At 38.4% G+C, this 23,036-nt stretch overlaps 1 protein-coding gene across 6 annotated transcripts in view; it reads left to right on the forward strand.

Annotated features, from left to right (window-relative positions):
* Positions 1-23,036, forward strand: part of ITPR2 (inositol 1,4,5-trisphosphate receptor type 2) — a 488,958-nt gene that overhangs the window by 82,239 nt on the left and 383,683 nt on the right. For 5 of the 6 annotated variants that reach the window (XR_008419706.1, XM_019452273.2, XM_053895795.1 and 2 more), the window contains 3 exons: positions 14,946-15,061; positions 15,852-15,938; positions 17,923-18,081. Coding sequence is in view for 4 of the 6 variants with exons in the window: in XM_019452273.2 (XP_019307818.1) it covers positions 14,946-15,061; positions 15,852-15,938; positions 17,923-18,081 (362 nt within the window). In the remaining 2 variants the exon portion in view is untranslated. Of the gene's footprint in view, positions 1-14,945; positions 15,062-15,851; positions 15,939-17,922; positions 18,082-19,056; positions 19,078-23,036 lie in introns of those variants that run through there. The other variant, XM_019452278.2, reaches the window with a different exon arrangement.

Consider the following 23,036-nt stretch of genomic DNA (forward strand, 5'->3'; position numbering starts at 1 on the left):
TCAGTTCAGTGAGTTTTGGTACATGCCTACAGTCATGCAACCAACACTACAATCAGTCTTCCATTACCACAAAAATTGTCCTCTCTTTGTAGTCATTCTTTGTCCCCACCCCATTTGCAAGGGACCCCTGATCTTCTTTTGGATGCTATAGTTTTGCCTTTTCTAGAATTTCTGATAAATGGAAATTTGTGTCTAGCTTCTTTCACTTAGTAGGATGCTTTTGAGACATCTCTGTGCTGTTGCATGTATCAGAAGTTTTTTGTTTTTTTTTGTGTTTTTTTTGTTTTTTGTTTTTTGCTGAGTAGTATTCCATTGTTGAGTTATACCATCACATTTACATTTACAGTTGGGTTGTCCCCCCTGCCCCCCACTTTTTGGGATGTTATGAATAATGCTGAGATGAGCATTGCATACAAGGCTTTGTGTGGACATATGTTTTAATTCCCTTGAGTAGATACCTGGGAATGGGGTATTTTAAGTATATGTTTAACTTTTCAAGAAATTACCAGTATGTTTTTCAAAGTATTTGAACTATTTTACATTCATCTCACAAATGAGGGTAAGAATGTATATGTGCATCAGATATCGGGGGTCCAGCTGCCCCACATCCTCTCCCACATGTGGTGTTGTTGTTCTTTTTAATTGTAGCCTTCTGAGCAGGCATGTAGTAATATGCATTGGGGTTTTGTTTATTTTTTTTAAGTTTATTTATTTATTTTGAAAGAGCACAGGAAAAGTGCACGAGTGGGGGAGGGGCAGAGAGAGAGAGGGAGAGAGAGAATCCTAAGCAGGCTCCATGCAGTCCCAACGTGGGGCTTGATCTCATGAAACTCGAGATCATGACCTTAGCCAAAACCAAGAGTCGGACACTTAACTGACTGAGCCACCCAGGCACCCCTGTAACTGAGGTGTTAATTTGCATTTTCCTAATGACCAGAGATGTTGAGCATCTTTTCATGTGCTTGTTGGCCTTCCATATGTCTTTCCTTTGTGGTGTCTATTCATGTTTTATTGGGTTGTATGTGTTCTTTATTGAGTTGTAAGAGTACTTTCTATATTCTGAATCCAAGTCCACTGGTAGATGTATGTTATGCTTTTGCAACTTAGTTTTAAGTTCAAATTTTTAAAAAATTTTATTTATTTTTGAGAGAGAGAGAGAGAGAGAGAGAGAGACAGAATAAGCAGGGGAGAAGCAGAGAGTAAGGGAGACACAGAATTTGAAGCAGGATCCAGGCTCGGAGCTGTCAGTGCAGAGCCTGATGGGGGGCTTGAACTCACAAACTGTGAGATCATGACCTGGCCCAGAGTTGGACACTTAACTGACTGAGCCACCCAGGTGCCCCTTAAATTCAATTTTGATAAGAAAAGTTCAATTCATCTAGATTTTTATTTGAAATTCAAAAGATATAATCTTATCTGAACAAAATCTAGTACATTTTAAGCACAATTTTATAATCATGCAAGGGAGAAAGGAAGAAAAGAGGAGTAATGAGAAAGTTCAGAGAAGAAATAAAGGAAATAATTGGAGAAAGAGTGAAATAAGAGAGTAAAAAGGAAAGAGTGAAATAAGAGAGTAAAAAGGAAGAAAATGATTAGGAAAAGGAAAGAACTTGATAAAACAAACAAACAAAAAAGATGGAACGAGAGAGATCCTAAGACATGGGGGAAGAGAACAACACACACACTTGAAGTTATGGTGGAAAAAGGAGAAATAGATATGAAAGGAGAAGACAAAAAAATGCAGGGAGAAGGAAACACCACAAGTGTTTCTTCTAGTTCCCTTGTCTTGCCTCCTGCATCAGCTAATGTGATAGCTCATCTCTTGCTTCCGACTTCTCATGTCCAGCCTGTTTTCTGGAAGTCTCACTTTTCCTCGAACCTCCCAATTCTTCAATATTTTGCTATTCCAGCTTCCAGACAAGCAAAATAGCTGGGTTGTGTGTGTCCCTTCCATCTCCAGAGTATAAAAGCACAGACTCTGAAGTTAGGTGTTTGGCTTTGAATCGTAGCTCTGCCATTTGCTAACTCTGTGATCCTGGGCAGCACCTAACTTCATGCTCCACTGTAGAGGGGGCATGGTAGCACCACCTGTCTCCAGTTTTTCTATGAAGATGAAAGAATCCATGGGAAGCTCTTACCATAGTGCTCGGTTATTGAATGTTAACTGCTAGTGGTGTGTGTGAGTGTGTGTGTGTGTGTGTGTGTGTGTGTGTGTGTGTGTGCACGTGCACACGTGTGTGTTGGGGGAGGAGGTATTTCTTGGTCATCATTCCTTCTACCTTTGGTTCTTTGTTCATCTTCTTTTAATCGGGGAGTACCTTACCAAATTAAAATATTTAAGTGACAGACTATCACAACAAACATCATGCTTCTGGAACTCCAAGATATAAACACAACTGTGTTTACACATCTGGAATGTAAAGTTGGAAATAATAATAATGAATATTTATATAGGCTTTAACTTGGAGCATTTTACCCTAATACTGACAGATATTTAGTACATGACTTACAGGATCCAGGGCCAGAATTTCCTGGCCTCTGTAATAGGGAGAAGCCCAACAAAACCATGGTGTGATAAACGTAGCTGAGCAAAGTGAGAGGTCCGGGATTTTTATCCATAAATACTGGACATGAACCCTACCCTTTCATGCCAGTCACCCCTGCCACAATTGCCATCATATTAAACAGAAGGTAGTATTTGGAAGGGGATCCTTCCTGATGCAAGATCTCTTCTGTAGCATTTCTCATCTGCCTCTGCCTGGACGTTATTATAAAAGTTTACATGCCTATGATTAATTTGTGTTTTTTAGACTTTTCTGATTGCTAGCAATATTTTCCTTACACTTACTTTTTAAAAAAATGTTTATTTATTTATTTTGAGAGAGAGCTAGAGAGAGCAAGATCAGGATAGAGTCAGAGAGAGAGGGAGACAGAGAATCCCAAGCAGACTCTGTCAGCGCAGAGCCCCACGCGGAGCTCGATTTCACGAACCAAGAGATCATGACCTGAGACAGAATCAGGAGCTGGAGGCTTAACCAACTTAGCCACCGAGGCGTGCCTCCCTACACTTATAAATATACTTACACATTTAGAAATTTTGCTTTGGTTCTGGATCAATATGGAGAAAAAAATCTTCTTTCTTTTACATGTAGACCATCAGCTGTAAAAGTGAGATTATGCCTACTCTTTGTTTTCTCTCTTAGACAACATTTCCTAGTTCCTACCATTGTCCTCAGAGGACATGACTTCTGTATTTTGCTTGCCTTCCCATTTGCCTAACTTTGGATACAGGTAATTTGTTACACATTTTAAGTGGCATCTATAATTCAGCCTAATATTCTGTCTGAGTACAATTGAGCCCAACAATGTTCCTACTTCCTCTGGTTGCAATCCCATTAGTCTGTAAGTCAGCTTAAAATGGCTGCATCAGCTTTCAGCCGCTACATCACCGTGTTCATTTGCTGTATTTGGATTGATCATATACTTTATCATGTAAGCTTTGAGACACTTTGCTATCAGGCACTAAGCTATCAGGACACTTTGAGAGTGCAAGGGCACACAATTAATAATTAGGCTCAGGCAACAGGCATAAACCAGAGTTGTCTTGGGTGGGGATGTATGGTCACTGTAATTATATTCTTGAACTGAAGCCTAAGGTCTAGGGCTTTGTTTGTTTTTTGTTTTTTTTTCCTGCTAATAATGCTTTGGCTCCCTTCTATCATGCACTTAAGCAGTTGAAGGTTTTTGAACATAAATGCAAAACTTTATACTTAGGCTTGTTTACAGTTTAATTGTGTTGATGTTTGCCCTTGTAGAGATGATAAAATCTAGATTTCTATCTGTCAAATTAGCTATTGCTTCCCAATCTGCATCATCTGAAAATCTGATAAACTTTCCTGTATATTCTTCCCAGCCATTGGTAATGACAAAGGTGCCTTCCTCACGCCTGTAGCATCAATCCACCTTAACCTCAGGTAGCTATCAGGCTCCAGCCCTAAACTGAGAGCCAAGATCTTAGCTGTTCTCTTCTCAGGTATTTGCATGTTAATACGAGACAAAAAAGACCGTTAAACCTTTCAGAACAGAAAGAATAGATTCTAATGGTTGTTTCTCTGGTATCTTGGCAGGAGTTTCCTTCTGCAGATTCTGAGCATTTTCCATATACCAGATAATAGGCGCTGAATGCGGTTAGATGCAAACATAGTAACTAATACAGGATAGGTGCTCTAGTAAAGGCAGAGGTTAAGCAGAGTGGAGGTAAAAAAGAGGAAGACAGGGGCATCTGCCTGTTGTAATTGCTTATATAAAAATTTGAAATGGCAATTAATAAAAGGATAGTTTTTGTGGATTTCAGAAGCCATTCATAGAGCAAAAAAACATTCCTTTGGTGGTCTCCTCTCCTCTTGACCACAGGATTTCTTTCTGTCTGTCTCTCTCCTTATTATATATACAATATATCCATTATAAGTACATCATATATCTATACAATGTAGATATTATACATTTGTATTAACTTATATAATATGTATACATGTAATTTGTATTTATAGAATGCATATGGATACAAATATAATGCATTTGTATATATATAATATATATATTTTTGAATTTTCAGTTGTTAACTTTAATTTGTGCACATATGTACTCCTTTAGAATATTGACTTTAAATACTTTTTGTTAAATTAAAAATAGACCTACCCTATGACCCAGCAATAGCACTGCTAGGAATTTACCCAAGGGATACAGGAGTACTGATGCATAGGGGCACTTGTACCCCTATGTTTATAGCAGCACTCTCAACAATAGCCAAATTATGGAAAGAGCCTAAATGTCCATCAACTGATGAATGGATAAAGAAATTGTGGTTTATATACACAATGGAGTACTACGTGGCAATGAGAAAGAATGAAATACGGCCCTTTGTAGCAACGTGGATGGAACTGGAGAGTGTGATGCTAAGTGAAATAAGCCATACAGAGAAAGGCAGATACCATATGTTTTCACTCTTAGGTGGATCCTGAGAAACTTAACAGAAACCCATGGGGGAGGGGAAGGACAAAAAAAAAAAAAAAAAGAGGTTAGAGTGGGAGAGAGCCAAAGCCTAAGAGACTCTTCAAAACTGAGAACAAACTGAGGGTTGATGGGGGGTGGGAGGGAAGGAAGGGTGGGTGATGGGTATCGAGGAGGGCACCTTTTGGGATGAGCACTGGGTGTTGTATGGAAACCAATTTGACAATAAATTTCATATATTGAAAAAAAAAACTAAATGAAGATAGAGTTGAGCAAAACAGTTTGCTCGAGCTTCAAAATAAAAGGCACAACTAATAACATGTTGATGCACCTACAAAGTTTGAACACCAGTGCTATTTTATTGAACAGCAGAAGTTCAAAGAATAAAGATCATGAGAACTTCAATGTCACTCAAATACTCCATCTAATTTGGAACTTTTAAAAGCATATGTCCCTTTAAAAAAAAGTCTCTCTCTCTTAAAAACTGAGAACTGAGGGTTGATGGGGGGTGGGAGGGATGGGAGGGTGGGTGATGGTGATGGGTACTGAGGAGGGCACCTTTTGGGATGAGCACTGGGTGTTGTATGGAAACCAATTTGACAATAAATTTCATATATTGAAAAAAAAAGAAAAAAAAAAGAAAAAAAATACTTTTTGTTGCATCTGTCAGTGAGAAATACATTTTACATTGTAAGCCAGCACATACACGCACGCACACACACACACACACACACACTCACACACACGTACACACACACACACAACAGAAACAAGTTCCTCAAAAGAATACTTGCTATTTACAGTGTCCTTCCCTTCCCTTCCCTTCCCTTCCCTTCCCTTCCCTTCCCTTCCCTTCCCTTCCCTTCCCTTCCTTTCCCCTCCTCTTCCCTTCCCTTCCCTTCCCTTCCGTTCGCTTCCCTTCCGTTCCCTTCCCGTTCCTTTCCCTTCCTTTCCCTTCCTTTCCCTTCCTTTCCCTTCCTTTCCCTTCCTTTCCCTTCCTTTCCCTTCCTTTCCCTTCCTTTCCCTTCCTTTCCCTTCCTTTCCCTTCCTTTCCCTTCCTTTCCCTTCCCTTCCCTTCCCTTCCCTTCCCTTCCCTTCCCTTCCTGTTCCCTTGCCTTCCTGTTCCCCTCCCTTCCCGTTCCCTTCCTGTTCCCTTCCTGTTCCATTCCATCTCACTTCATTCAAAAAGAGCTGATTGAAGCCATATAAATTGATTTCAAACCTGGTTTGCACAATTACAGTTTGTAAAACACTGTTGTAAACTTATTGTCCATTCTTGTCTCCTAAATTGTCTATAGAAGTAGATGCTTTTATCATGGTAGTAATCAATAGAAAGTTGGTCTCACTTGGGCATAAATCAGCAATGATAATGATGACTAGGACTCCATCTGTTTGTTCATATGGACAAATCACTGCCCACAAAAGACCTAGTACAATGAACTGATTTTGTTTTAGGTTTTTCCATATGAGAATAGCAGTTAATTCAGTACCTAGACAACAAACAGCAAGCAAATTCTTACATCTTTTTTTAAAATAATTTTTTTGGTACTTCTAGAAGTTCAGTATCTCTTGGAATATGGAACCAGGGAAAGCTAGACTATCATATTTTGTGTTTGGAGAAATACAGAGTGCCTTCTGTTACATTGTGGTGGGCTTTGGAGACAGATTGGTGTGGGTTAAGTCTAAAAACTAGTTTTGAGACTTGAGGATAGACACCTAAAATGTGCCAAGTTTTTCTTCATTCATAAAACTAATGTTTACCTCAAAAGGTTTTTAGGAGAATTAGGGGTGCCTGGGTGGCTCAGTCAGTTAAGCATCTGACTCTTGATTTTGACTCAGGGCCTGATCTCACGGTGGTGAGATGAGCCCCGCGTAGGGCTCTGTGCTGACAGTGCGGAACCTGCTCTGGATTCACTCTCTGCCCCCCCCATGCTTGCATGTGCACGCAGGGGTGCTCTCTCTCTCTCTCTCTCAAAATAAATAAATAAACCTTATGATTATTTTTTTTTAAGTTTATCTATTTATTTTGAGAGAGAGAGAGAGAGAGAGAGAGAGAGAGAGCAGGGGCAGAGAGAGAGAGAGAGAGATGGAGAGAGAGACTCTCAAGCAGGCTCCTCACTGTCAACGCAGAGCCCCATGTGGGGCTCGACCCCATGAACCATGAGATAATGACCTGAGCCTAAATCAAGAGTCAGGTGCTTAACCAACTGAGCCACCCAAGCATCCCTACAGGCGTGAGGAAGTCATCTTTGTCATTACCAATGGCTGGGAAGAATATACAAGAAAGTTTATCAGATTTTCAGATGGTGCAGATTGGGAACCAATAGCTAATTAGGAGAATTAGGAGAATTAAATGAGGAAACATATGAGATAACCTCTGATATATAAGAGGTACTATAGAAATATACACATAAATAAGAATACAAATAAACATATAAAACTTTATATATAAAACTATTGTGTATATCTATTTGTATTCTATTTGCATATACATATACACACATTTATGTATGTATAAATTCACTTCTGTTTTTTTTCAGACTTAATATTCGTGTAATTCGGTTCATAAACTTGCATTTAGATTTCTGAGTCAGTCTGTTTTTGACAGTCTTGATTATCAGTGTTCATATGACACTTTGAGAATGGGATAATTGATTTAAAATTAAACATTATGATATTCTGATAGAAATTCCACTTATTTGTAGTATAATGGTTTACTTAGTGTTAAAATTTAAGCCTTGACTAGAATGAAAGTTAGCATTGATGCATTTGAATTTTATTTTTTCCCCACTCCAAATGAAGCAACTTAGCAGTTTCATTTGTTTTTGTGTATTTACCCATTAATGTATGAATCAAGTGATTAATGTTTTTGAGGCTAACATCCCTATTGATGTTTTAACAATTATTTAATTACATATGCCTAGATGGCATATTTCCATGTTCATTAGTTTCTTTTGAAGTATTACAACTGTTGTAAACATACTTATATATCTTCATAACATTTCTCTAGACATTGTATTATGTTGTAAGACTGCGGTAAGAAGGAGACTGAGACACATCTCACTCTCTGACCACTGCACATACTTGCTAAATACATTAATAAATGCTTTAACAAGTCAACCTTTAATTGGCTGGAATCACATCTATTGTGAAGAAGTATTCTTAGCATTTGGTAATAAGAATGGAATTTTTTGAGGACATTGTATGTAATAATTAAACCAAAGATGAGCTAGAGATGTCAGATGGATTCTGTCTTCACATACTTAGGGCTATTGTGTTGAAGCCATATTAGATTTGTTCTTTTTCTTTTTAAATTTTTTTAACGTTTATTCATTTTTGAGAGACAGAGAGAGACAGAGCACGAGTTGGGGAGGGGCAGAGAGAGAGGGAGACACAGAATCCGAAACAGGCTCCAGGCTCTGAGCTATCAGCACAGAGCCTGATGCAGGGCTCAAACTCACGAACCGTGAGATCATGACCTGAGCCAAAGTCGGACGCTTACCAGACTGAGCCACCCAGGCACCCCAGATTAGATTTGTTCTAATTGGCTTCAAAGTGTATGTGTACAATTATAACAGCTTTTCAAGTGAGACAAATTTTGCCTCTGTATGACAAACCTGCTACCGAATGGTGTCATCACACGGTGAGACAGACATTGAATTGGGTTCAGATGGTCTCCAAATTCCAGCTTGATTCCTTACCAACTTTGTAGTCTTAAGAAAAACCTTAGGATGTGTGTTCAACCACACATAGGATGCTTGGACGCCTTCCCTGGTGACTGTTTGGCCTCTTGGTGGTAGGGATGGTGAGACCACACTTGGTTTGCTCATTACAGTTTGCTCAGTTTCCCTCTCTGGGATTGGGGAGAAACAATCCAGGTTAACTCTCAGTGTCTCAAATAATCTTTACCACTGATGTTTAGGACTCTGTATAGTGTACAAAGTGTGGGCGAACTTGTTCACATTTATAATTTATTTTGATCTAGAGATTTTATCATGAATGACCTAGGTAAATCACTCTGAGTTTTTGCTTCTTTATCTGAGAGAAGGAAAAGGTCAGATTTTATCTGAAGCCCCTTGGAGTACTGACATTTCAGCAGTGTACAAGCCTTCAACTTCAAAAGGCTGTCTCTCTCTCTCTTCAGCAGTAAAATAGCTGACTTTTGCCTAGAGGAAGTTATTCTGCATTTTCATGGTTGTCCATCCAGGTATTGCGATAAACTTTAATGTTTGCTAACACCTCTAATAAATTTTCTCTGGCCTTCCTAACGTTCTAGAGTATACTTTCTCTCTTACATACCTTCTCTACACTTGGGTTAGGCCATGATCAAGGGAGGTAGATGCTTGGTTTGAAATTTCCCACTCCTAAGCAAAACAAAACAACACTCCTTTTAAAAACACACTCTAAGCATAATTTTGTACAAACACTGTATTTATACAAACACATAATTTTGTACAAACACTGTTACAATGTTCTAACATTGTAAGAGAAACTGAAAGACAAAAGAAAGCTATAGTTAAATTTTCAGCTAATGAATGTGTACCTGTCTTCCGACCAACTCTGAATTCTAATTACTAGCGTCCAATGGCCCCTTGTGTGCCCCTCCTGTACCCTAGGGAGAGTTTTCTTACTACTTTCCATTTTATCATTGGGCAGGTCCCATAATATTCATTGCACTCTGTTGCATCCTGTTTATATCATAAAGAGAAAAAGGAAAGCTCTAGAGCCCTCCCTCCCCACCTTTCTCCACGTGGAAATAATAAACCCCTTGGCAACCATGTTCCCTGTAATCAGTATGAGGTAATTTTACAAGCTGCCATGAAAGAGCCATTTGTTGAATGCCTGCTTTGTGATAGGCATTTGCTGATGGTTTAATATGTCTTGCATCATTTAAATCTTACAACATGTTTCAGAGGGAAGAGAAATGAAACAAAGTTTTCTTTCCACTATTACCAAAGGAAGTTGCTGGCCATTACATAACTTAAACTTTGCCTTTAGGAGGCCCAAATGGAGTACTATAGATAGTTTCTGGTGGGTGCAGAAACTGCCTTAGGTACCAATATTTTAGAAAGTGCTTTTACAGGTACAAAGCAAAACATTTCAAAGCTATTTAGATAGGTGTTGTAAGTGGAGGTTTAGACCGTTTTCCTGCAAGATTTACGTGGAATCGTGTGGGAAAGTTACTTTTTTGGTATCCACGTTATGTGCTCCATGCTTTGAATGGCTTCCATATTTTGTAGTGGAGAAACCGCTAGAATTTATAAGCATCCTAATGCTGCCGGATCTTTCAGTTTATTTTTTTTAAATTTTTTTTTAACATTTATTTATTTTTGAGACAGAGAGACAGAGCATGAACGGGGAGGGTCAGAGAGAGGGAGACACAGAATCTGAAACAGTCTCCAGGCTCTGAGCTGTCAGCACAGAGCCCGACGCGGGGCTCGAACTCACGGACTGTGAGATCATGACCTGAGCCGAAGTCAGATGCTTAACCGACCGAGCCACTCAGGTGCCCCCGGATCTTTCAGTTTAAAGCGAACACTTCCGGGGTGTTTAATTTCCTTCTTCCAGAGTTGTAAAAAAAAAAAAAAAGTTCTAATTCTAAGGCATTGTCCTTATAATATTGCCTAACTGAATATATCATGATTTGTTGGAATACTAACGTTTCCTGAACTGTATAATTTTGCAAAATTATTGGCCTTAGGTCTTCAGGTTAAGCTTCTTAAAAAATTTAAGTCAGATGACTTCCTTTTATTTGTGCTTTTAGTGTTTGCTCCATGAGGCAAAACTTTCCCTTTTAAAAATTATTCCTTGAGTCTCGAAATGCTGAAGTGAATGTTGTCAACTAATTCCCAAACGACACTGAGCCACTTTTTAATTGGAAAACCCCCAGAAAACTTTTTCTTATGTACGTTTGAATTTAGAGAATGAGCAGACCAAGGAATACTAGAGGGCAGGGTGTGGAGGGGGCAGATGAGAGAGGGCGGCTCTGAAATAGCGGGATTCCTATCCTGGAGGAGGAAGAGTGTGGGAGGTCTGTTCAAAGGCTCCGCCCTTGCTGGTGGTAGGGCTTATACCTGCATACGTTAAGAGGCATTGCATGGTAATACAGGTTACCTCCTCTGCTCACTGCCGTCCTATTTCAGGGAGTTCAAGGATTTTATACAATCACACACTGTGGCAGCTCTTAAACCACAGGTGCATACACTTGTGAGTTGAGCATTTCTGGTTTGTGTTCAGGTTTAGTCCGAGACCTGTACTTCTTGTTGCTCTTTGCTGGGAGCTCTGTGAGGGTTTAGTCATCTCTTAATCTCGGCGAAGCTGTTGCTGAATGAATGAAGCAATGAAGCAATATTAATAATAATATCTTACATTTATAAGAAGGCTTTAAAATCCACAGAGTGCTTTCACACGGATTTTCTTTCTGTGACTCTCAGCAGTCCTGTGAATTAGGTGTGGCACATATCATTAACACTTTTATTATGCAATCAATTTAGAATCGGACAAAATATGTGACTAGCCCAAGACCAGTAGATTTTTTATGTTTCCTAAAAGAGGAAGAGAGAATTAAACACACACACACACACACACCCATCACGATCACTATCACCACCATCAACAAGAAAAGCATTTGTACAGAAGTCTGTGTATGCCCTACATTCTTTCCCATCAACCAAAATAGTCCTGAGATACTAGTTCCCACACAGAAACAGATTGGTTATTTATTTACTGTAGTATGAAATGAGATGCGATCCGTGGGAGGCTGCTGAGGATGACCACGGAACCAAAGCCCTGAAAGAGGAAAGAGCTTCGGAAATCAGAGCATTTGAAGTTGCATCTCAGACACAGTGGGTGGCAGCTCGTTCATCTGGCCACCTTCACTTTCTCTCCTTCTCACCTCTCCCCACCCCACATCTCATAGGTTATTAAGCTTGTTGCTTCTGCTGCTTTCTCTGAAGCTGTGGCTATCCCCCAGCTACCATGCAGCCCAAATTCAGATCCTTGCTGGCTCCCAGAGCGCTGGCAGGGAGCTTTCTGCTGGTCTCCTCGCCTCTTGTTCACATCATCTTTCACATGCTGTAAGAGCTTAAAATCCTGTAAGAGTTTGACATTTTCCAGGGGATAAAGTCCATTCTCCTCATCCAGCACATAGGACTCCACAGACCATGACTTCACCAAACGCTCCATTCTCATTTCACAGCCTGGGCTGTGGTTTTCCTGTATACTTAGCAGGTCCTTTGGCACTCTCCTTCTCTGTCTTTGTACTGGCAGTTGGCTCTGTTTGGCATGCCCCCCACACCCGTGCATTTGAGCCCTCTTGCCGCTGTGCTGAATTGGTGTTGGTTCTTTCAACCATGCCTTGCGTCTTCTCCTTTGGGTGGACTGTCCTGACCTCCTTGGTGAGGTTGGCCACGTGCAACTTTGTGCCTCATGGTACCTTCTCTTGAGCTCCATTGTGAAACTTCCAACACATGGTAGACGCCTGTCTCATCCACGAGACTGTGAATGTTTGGGGACAGGACCTGATTCTTAGCACCTAGCAACACAGGCAGACCAGTAAACATGGTTTGGCTGAATGTTTGGCTTCATTTCACAATAACCTCAGCCACAACAATCAGGACCACGGCACACACAGTCTGTTTGCTAGTTACCCAAAGATACCGCTAATTAGGAATGCTACTGAAGTGATCTAGAATTTAGTGAAAATATTTTTTTTCACTCAGAGGACCATTTCCTAATGAACTTAATTAGGAATCTGAAGTAATGGAGAGGAACATAATTTTTCTCTTTTCATGCATGGGTGGAATCAGAAGTATAGACTGCAGATTATGGAGTCAGTTCCACTTGAATATGGATTTCTGTCTACATTGTAAAAGACAATGTAGAATTCAGTCACTTGCCTACTACAGGATAGTCCGAATAGTCTGCTGCATTAAATTGGGAACATTGTTTTGGTGGTAACTGTGAACAGCCTCCATACTGGTGCTTGAAAAAAATTGTATATTCTCTTTGTAGTTACTAATATGTGGAGAATATATTTTTAGGGCTTATAAAATATGTTGCCAAGGGAAACAGTTTTCAGGTCTAGTTATTTGGTGTTCATACACATGTACCAAGTGGTAATATCTGTATCATACTGTAATTGTGATGGTCTCTCAGCCTACTTTTAGTGGTGCCTTTTAGAAGGTGTCTGTTTCCTGTTATGTATAAGATATTTACTCATCCACATCAGTAACTTTTACACCAGAAAATTAACAATTAGTTTTCTGTAGCCTGTTTGTATATGGAAGGTGAGGACAATCAGTAGAATTTGTGTTTATGATTACAAGCTCTAGAAAAAGTCATTATGTTTTAATGTTTATTTATTTATTTTGAGAGAGAGAGAGAGAGAGAGAGAGAGAATCCCAAGCAGCCCCACTTTCAGTATGGAGCCTGATGTGGGACTCTATCCCACAAACCTTTGTGAGATCATGACCTGAGCCGAAATCAGGAGTTGGATGCTTAACCAACTGAACCACCCAGGTGCCCCTACAGTCATATTTCTTGATAATTTATGCCAGTAGAACTATAAGAGAGATTTGAAAAGAGATCAAGTCCATTATTTAATTTTATAATTATTTTATTTTAATTTTTTTAAATATATGAAATTTATTGTTAAATTGGTTTCCATACAACACCCAGTGCTCATCCCAAAAGGTGCCCTCCTCAATACCCATCACACACCCTCCCCTCCCTCCCACCCCCCATCAGCCCTCAGTTTGTTCTCAGTTTTTAAGAGTCTCTTATGCTTTGGCTCTCTCCCACTCTTACCTCTTTTTTTTTTTCCTTCCCCTCCCCCATGGGTTCTTGTTAAGTTTCTCAGGATCCACATAAGAGTGAACACATATGGTATCTGTCTTTCTCTGTATGGCCAATTTTATAATTATTTTAATAGAGAATAATAGAATGAGTATATATATAGTCAAGAATGTAGCTAAAGTAGGTATTTGAGTTGACAGAATTTTATTTTTGTGATACATATTTAAAAATGAGAGTGACCTTAAATATTAACACATCAACCAAAATAAAGTACATTTGTCATATTGAGTTAATACAATTTTTTGTGAAAAAAATGAAGGTAATGTTTGGATTTTCTGTATCGCTACTCCTTTATCATAGAATTTGGGAGTTGATCTTTATTGTAGATTGTAGTCCATTTCACAAATATACAAAATCATTAGTGATGGAAGAATGGTTTACTCAAATTTCCAATTTCCTCATTAAAAAGAAAAAAATATGTTTAGCTTTTTGGCTCTGAGATGTCACCAGCTATATTATTCCACTATGATTTCCTATCTTGATATTTAGTAGTCAAGTTAGAACTATAATCCTGGTTTAGTTTTGTTGTTGTTGTTGTTTGTTTTTGCTTTGTTTTTCCCTTATAACACACTGCGTCTCAGAGTTCCATGCCATGTTCACCCCAGGTATGTGGAAACTTGGGGAATGGATGACTGAAATGGGTTTTGTTGTTATTGATTGTTTCTACTTCTTGCATCGCTTTGGCTGTCAAAGATACATACCATGAATGAATAATTAATGGTGCAAGGTCAGGTAAGGCAGTGAAAATCACTAATCTCATTCTCTTCACTTTCTAACACCAGGTACCCCATTATAATTAAGAACTATCTTATAATGTAATGATTACATTGACTTGGTTTTTAAATAAATCACGCTAGCTATGATGCCCTTTAAAAAACCAAAACTAATGAAGAAGAAGGTATTTTAACAGTCTAAATAATTATTTAGAAAGAATATTATAGGGGGAGTTTGAGTTGATTGGGAGATAGGCTTAATCTTTCTACTCAGGGATTGCAAGATTACAATGCTAGGCTCAAAGGAAAATCTAAGAAATGCTGGTTGCCTTAGTTACAGTGTTTTTGTTTGTTGCTTTGTCATAGACTGCCTCTTTAAGGTGTGCCCTATGAACCGATATTCTGCCCAGAAACAATATTGGAAAGCTAAGCAAGCCAAACAGGGGAACCACACAGAGGCAGCCTTGCTGAAGAAATTACAGGTAAGGGCCAGGTTGCCATTTGTCTGGCTGAGGCTAGACCAAGAACAGCAATAACGAGTGATCTGTTTTGTATCTTAGTGATTTCACTTAATGCACAGAGATTTTAGAATAGAGGTAGCAGCACACTGAAAGTGGAAGAGACTTAAGTTATAGGGTGTGACCACTGATTTCCTGGCATGTAGCTAATATATTCCTGCTATTTTTTAGGGTGTGCCAGACTAATTCAAAGATTCACATCAAACTGGAAACCATTCAGAATCTCTGTAGGAGTATCAGATCCAGTTATATTTTACTTGGCATCGTACCTAATTTTTTTCCTGAAAGACTAGAAAAAGAACTGAAAGTCTGTTGCTTCTGGTTTGGGCTGAATGCAAATTTGGTAGAACTTAAATTGTGTGTTATTAAAATTCCTGTTACTTTTGAAATTGAAACTATTTTGAGACTTTTGAAATTCACCTACTGTTTCTATATTCTGTTTGGTTTGTCTAACAATATTCCTTCTGAAGCTAATTGTAGAAGACCAAAGAGCCTGGTACTTTTCTGAAATTTCCAACATAGAAGCATCCCAAGATATTTTTGGCCACATTTCAGCATTACCATGAGAGAATGATCATACTATATTATAATCATTTAATTGTTGGTTCCCTGCCCCCAGCACTAAGAGTAGAGCAATCAGCCTAATTCATTCATGGTTATCGTCTTTGTTCCTAAAATGACCCTTGTTTCTTTGTCAACTATTGTACTCTGTTTACTGTGTTTCCACGATGAATATTTGCTAACCATTTTCCAGCATGCTGCAGAACTGGAACAAAAACAAAATGAATCAGAGAATAAGAAACTGTTGGGAGAAATTGTGAAATACAGTAATGTTATACAAGTAAGTCTATTTACTTTTTTAAAAAAAAGGTGAATATTTTATGGGTAATTTGTGTCTGTTAGGAATGCCAAGCTGCATTAAAATTTGGGGATACAACAATTTGTTCTTTGATGGGAATTATGGATATTGTGCGATATTTTCAGTTGATGTTCAGCACAGTATTCTGTATGTTCGCAAATAAGTCTGGTGAGCATACACATAGGAAGTGTACTTATCCAGGTGTAGGTACAGGGTATTCCACCAAAAGGAGGAAGACAGGGAAACATACTTTCTAAAGGTCTATAGTAAAACCCTCCTTTAGAATTAGTGGGACTAACATGTAACATATGAAGCTTTATCTTTGCATTTGGTAGAGAGAGGAGTGTTCATGTTGTACTTTCAGATGGGAATTGTCTTTGAGTTGTTATTAAAAGATTTATTTCAATGAGTTGCACCACTGATTTATCTCAGCTGCATTCCTCTCCTGTGCTTCACTTAGATCTTTCAGCTCTTTACTTGGCTATTTGTTAATATGCCCCACCTTGTTCCAAAAAGAATGGAAGGCATTTTTTAAAATACATACCACGTACACTAAAATGAAATAAATAAGGCGACTGGGTCAAAGGGAAGATAGTGCTTATATGAATAAGGTGACGTCAGGGCGAGGCATGTTTATAAATACCATGTTTTGAAGGCTGGACACCTTTGGCTAGAAGCCTTTTTGTCGCTGACCTTGCTGTATGGAAAGCATAATATATTATAGCCCTCACATAGGAAGTCCTTACCATAGAACTAAGTCCAGGTTCTAGAAGCACACATGTTCCCGGGAAGAAGACCAGAGAAGTATTCCTCCAATGAGCCCTCATAAAGAGGACACTGTGTCATATAGTAAGCACTAGCCTTAACAACTTATTACAGAAAGCACTACAATGAGGTGTTTCATAGAGCTGTTTTAAAAAATAATATCGCCTGATGTTTTGTATTTGGCCAATGGCAAAATGCCAGTGTTTAGGACTGTCCAAGCGGCCCTCTGCTGGGACAAGATGAGAGTGCCTGAATCTGCAGCTCCCCTAACGTAGGACTTTATCTAATGAACGATGATACAATACCTGTGGCATGGGTGGGTTGCATGTCCTTTGAGAAATCCTCCCTAAATAGAGTTTTTCTTAACCAAGTTTTGATCAGAATTAAGTGCCAGCAAGTTGTTTCTTGTGAAGAACCTGAAGTGCAAATGTTAGCATTACCAGCTAGGGGCCAAGCTATGTGCTCTAAAAAGGTGGATTCCAAAGGAGTGGGGCTGGACCATGAGGGTTTCATCAGTTCATGAGATAATTTCTTTGTTATATTGTGGATATTAAAATGACCATTCTGTTTTGGAACGATTGTAATAATAGACAGGAAGGTTGTTTGTTTTAGCTTTCCTACTCAGTAGAATACGGTCTTGGAGAGGTTTTGCAAATGGCACCCAAAAAGTCTGAGAAATGGCACATCCATGCTCATCTGAGAAGGGAGTAGGATCAGTGAGCAGGGATTATTGAGGATGCAAAGCCTGCCTGCTCACACAGAAAGAAGTAGGGCTGTCCTTGGCAGGGATGGTTAATAACACTAAGTGGTTTGGTGCATTATTTTAGTTTCTTGGTTATTTTTTTCGTGTATTCTGTTGTGTCTGTGCAAGAATTGAAAAAATGTTTGGAATTTCCTGGTCTCCTTTGGGATGCTTGGTTTTATCCTATTATTTATCAGTAGATAAAAATGGTTCAGAGGTATCCTCTGGTTTGATTTCTCCATGTGCCCAGTTCATTGGGGGCGGGGGGTGGAGGTGAAGAGGAACCCAAAGAAAGTCAGCTTGGAAATTCGATGGTGAGTGTGAAGTTTAAAAAGACCTCTTTTGTTTGACTTGCACCCCAAGTGGTGTTATGTGGGCTCAAGATATAGGTACAAACATACACATGTAATTAACAGAGGACATCAAAGAATAAAGGTGGTAATGTCTTTTTCCCTACAGCTGCTACATATAAAAAGCAACAAGTATCTGACTGTCAACAAGAGATTACCTGCTTTATTGGAGAAGAACGCCATGCGTGTGTCCTTGGATGCTGCCGGAAATGAAGGGTCTTGGTTTTATATTCATCCCTTCTGGAAGCTGAGAAGCGAGGGTGACAATGTATGTAAAAATAAAACTAAGAGAGAAACAGTATGTTCATAAAGACAATAATTCTTAATAAGTGAAAGAATCCAGGTAGCACAAAGAAATGATACGTAGTTTTCAATCGACACGTTATTTTTATGGTCGTATGTTTAATAGGTTAAAAGTATTTATTTACAGTGCAAATTGTGCTGGGGAATCACGAAAAGACAAAATTGAAATTAATTAAAAATCATCTTCCAGTTGGAATTCATGTGAAAGAATTTAAGTAATGTTAACATTGGCCGAACCTTTCAAAGGGTAAAGTTTGCTTCCTTTCTTAATCAGGAGGGAGCATGGTTGTAAGGAGAAAGCTATGCTTAGGAAATGTTGTTTATCCCTTTGAGTTAATAGAGTAACAATGCATTATGCCAGTATTTCATTTATTGGCTCTATGGTCAGCTGTTTACAGTCTATACATCTTAAAGATGCATAATGTATGAGGAGCTATAGGTGGGCGCTTGTTGATGACAGTATTGAAAATACATTTGGAATACATGTATGTCATATCATGTAGATTTTAGCAGCTGCTAAAGTATTTTCTGCTAGAAAATTTATAGAGTAGGGAAGATAAAAATTATGTGAAATGGTTCAATACATTGTTATTTATTTTCATTTGTAATAAATGAAGTAGCAAGTGACAGTCCCTAGCACATGGGGAATGCTCCATAAATGCTGAATAACTTTTTATGAATAGAATACTTTGCAAATATTGGGTCAGGTGATCAAGAAAATAGTTGCGACTTAAAAAAATTAACATAAAATCCAAGCAATATAAAAATATAATTATTCTGATAGTTTTCTCAGTGGTTTGATTACATTTTAAATATGTTTTGGATATTTCTTGTCCTAGAAATGTCCTCTTTTATAGTGAATATTTTTTCTGGTGAATTTTGAAATATACATTCAATTCCACAGGATGCAAGCTTCATGGTTTAATTTGGTTAATAAATTATCTGATGATACCCTCTTTAGGTAAGGTTTGGGAGACGCATGGCATGCAGGAATGTAGTGCACTTTAAGTCTTGTGTTGGATTCCTTAAAAAAATAAGTCCTACATGTTTATTTTTTGGCATCAAGTGATGTGTGCTGTGAGCATGATATATATCTTAACTTCAGTAGGTAGTTAATTACAATCAACTCTCAATTATTTAGGGACTGACTATGTAGTTTATGAACAACCTATGTCTTTTGGTGCCCTTTCTTGTAATGCTTGCTTCCCTCTCCAGTCCCCCACTGAGTAGTGTCCCTGGCTGTAGATGGTCAATGAAAATCAAACTGTGAAAAAAGCAAAACCTGAGCTCAAGTTCTGAGGGAATATGAGGAAATGATTGGATAAATTAGGGCCTTTAGATTCACTGTGGATTTTATTAATTCATTCTGTTTACTTATTCATTCTGTCTATTCCTCTCCTTGCTCCCAGATGCCTTTATAGGATCAACTGAGAGTTGAATGTAATGAACTATTTCAAATAATTAGTTGTCCTGGGGTGGGGGGAACCTACCACCCAAACACTCCATTTTGGTAAAATGGACAATGTAATTGTTAAGTGCAATATAGAAATCCTCCTTATATAGATGTGCTCCATAAAGCATGGCTAAAACAACCTTCCACATTGCTTTTTGCTGTAACAGCTCATTGTTTTTGCTCACCACTATGTAGCTATTGTGTGTGATTAAGGTTGCTGTGAAAACATAAGCACACCCATAGTCCTCTGTTTGCCACTTAAATGTATAGCAATGCTCATTTTCTTCCCCAGGAATAGGTGGCATTCCCTAGCAATAAGTATTGTTCTAAAATTCTAAAATGTAGGAAATACTATCATGTCGTAGTAAGTGATTTAATTATTGCTGATTTTTCTTAAAAGTGTATTAAGCTAAGAAGAAATTGAAAGGTTCAAAGGACTTTTAAAATTATACTTTACCATTTAGCAATTAGTAAGTTGTGATTTAGGTTGTAAGTATCCAATAAGATGTTCGGTGACTGAAATGAAACTTAAGAACGAGGCTGATGAGGGGCGCCTGGGTGGCTCAGTTGTTTGAGCTTTTGATTTCAGCTCAGGTCATGATCTCACAGTTTGTAAGTTTGAGCCCCACGTTGGGTTCACTGCTGTACTCTCTCTCTGTCTCTCTCTCTAAAAATTAAACAAACATTAAAAAAAGAAAAAATGAGGCTGATGATAGTCTGGGGAGAAAAACGCTCATATCCTCAAAAATGAGCGGTTTCTATCATTTAAGAACACTTATGCCATATCTTACAGAATTGTCAGTTGGATGGGTTTTGGGGAAAAAGAGATTCAAGGACCCCTCAACTTTCAGCTGTATAGAAGCTCTTCCTTGCTGTTGAATATTTAGAAAGTCATTGGGGATAGCAGAGTATGTAAATATTTCATTTTCATTTATTTTCCCAAGATTCAGTGTTTGTTTTTTTAATTTTCAACTTTGATCTAAGAAGTTATTACTTCTTAACCTTGATGGTAGATTTTAAAAAGGAGAAAAGCCCAGATCTTCCTCCAGTCAAGAGAAAAATTCAACTCTTAGGGAAAGAGCCTCTTCAAATAGCAAGTAGATTTTGCTATTTTGCAAAACTAGGTCTCTTGGAATTCTAGCAAAGGTAGGACTAGATCCCTGGTGTTTTGGTTTTTATTGCAGTGTTCTTTTCACCAGGCCAGGTGCCACTTCAAAAGAAGGGTAGCTGCCAGTGGCACTGTATTGCTCTTTATTTGCAGTAAAATCTCAACTTGAATCTTACATGGCTGTTGCTTAGAACCAACAGAAGTGCTTTTGAAATTGGGATTTTTAAAAGATGATTTTGTACTAGGGTGGGTGTGTCATGCCAGAAAATGATTGCAACCTCAAGTTCTGTATTAAATACATAGCATCTGGGAAGGCATCTGACCACATTGGTGGATCAGCCCCAAGTTCCATATTTACCACTTTATCCAATTAGGTGTAAGTTCCCCAAGAACAGGGATTATTTCTCACATGTTTGTATTCTTTTTGGCACCCCTTACTGTTCTTTTTATTTCTTTTGATTAGTATCTTGTCCGTTTCATTTGCAAGTTGTTGTTTTGTTTGTTTTGTTTTTGTTTTGTTTCAGCTTGGTTACTCAAAGTCACCATTGTCAAGAACAAGACAGAGGACTTGGAAATTAGTGAATTAATGTTAGATTCTCTTTGTGAATACCATTCTTATGAAACCTTGGTGCTTGGAACATTTTGGCTATATGGCTGGTCTCTTAAAAATATACAGTATAAGGGGCGCCTGGGTGGCTTGGTCGGTTGGGCGTCCGACTTTGGCTCAGGTCATGATCTCACGGTCCTTGAGTTTGAGCCCCGCGTCAGGCTCTGTGCTGACAGCTCAGAGCCTGGAGCCTGTTTCAGATTCTGTGTCTCCCTCTCTCTCTGCTCCTCCCCAGTTCATGCTTTGTCTCTCTCTGTCTCAAAAATAAATAAAAGTTAAAAAAAAATTTAAAAAAATATACAGTATAAGACTTTATGGGTGGTGTTTTGAAATAAATAGAACATATGGATTAACCCAAAGCTTACAGAAAAGTACACTAAAATAGTAAGACTTAGGTCAGTGGATATAGGTGCAAACAAAAATATTCTTTTAATTGAAAAGACACAGCTGAAATATATCATTATATTTAGTAGCTTATTGACTAATATTTATATGATGCAGATGAGAATGACATTGTAAACCAAATCCAGTTGTTCCTTAAGAAATTGGAAGGTCAGACACAGCACTGGCAAGATGTGTATTAAATCCCAGTATTTGTGGTATGGATGATGATGCGGACTTCTGTCTGGCTCTGAGAGTTAGAGCCACTTTGATGTCATGTGCAGTAAGAAGTGTGTGTGTGTGTGTGTGTGTGTGTGTGTGTGTGAGTTGTAGAAGGGGATGTTGGAAATATGTTTATGTCATGTTGGCTTTTGTATGTTTTTGTTTATTTAATTTTTAAAACTACTTACCAATTTTGGTTCACAGATAGAAAGCAATACAAAGATGTTTCACTTAAAGTCTCTTACCCTTTTTTCCATCTCCCCAGTTTTTGCTCCCTGCACCACAGTTAACCTCTGGAAAGATTTCTTATGCATGTACTTTTACTCCTTCCCTCTCCTTTTAACACAAATAGAGCCCACTCTGTTTCCTCACCCTCTCACTTAACACCTTTTCTTGGTGGTGTTCCCTTATCTGTGCATAGAGAGCTTCTACAGTGGCTTTTGTGAGTTAGGCACCAGCACCTGACTGATGATGACTTGAAAGGCGGGTGATTAACAGAGACCATTCCTAGGAGAGACCAATTCTAGAAGCTACTTCTGCAAACTAAGAACAACTGCCCTTCGCTCGAATAGTGAACTTGAAGCTCCTCTATCATATTTGAATCTCCAGATATAGTTTGTGACAGCAGTACTATGTGTAAATGTAGACTCCTGTATATAACCCACAAAATCTTAATTTATATTGGAAATATGAAATTATGTTCCTGAAAGCCTTGGTCTAGGTTAAGATACAGGAAGAAGTTTTGTTTATTCTTATTTTCTGAGTCCTGATTTGCTTTTCAGTTTTCTCTCAAATTAATGTATTCTCATATTCAGTTGGTACAAAATATGCAAAGAGAGGTATTGTTTTTCATTTCTGAGATGGTAAGAAATTTCATATGAGAATTAAGAGTATAGGTCCTACAATAATAAGTCTTCTAATGGATTGTCACAAGAGAGACTAATAATTCCAAAATTAAACTGTTTGTTATCATTAAGAAAACATAACTTTATTTCCCACAATTTGAATTATGAATATAAATTCTTTAAAAAAATTTTTTTTACATTTATTTATTTTTGAGAGACAGAGAGACACAGAGCACAATCAGGGGAGGGGCGGGGTGGGGGGGGGGGACACAGAATGCAAAGCAGGCTTCAGGCTCTGAGCTGT

The sequence above is a fragment of the Panthera pardus genome, unplaced genomic scaffold (assembly GCF_024362965.1).
Source record: "Panthera pardus isolate Hobbes unplaced genomic scaffold, ASM2436296v1 HiC_scaffold_6, whole genome shotgun sequence".
Classification (NCBI taxonomy): Eukaryota; Metazoa; Chordata; class Mammalia; order Carnivora; family Felidae; genus Panthera; species Panthera pardus.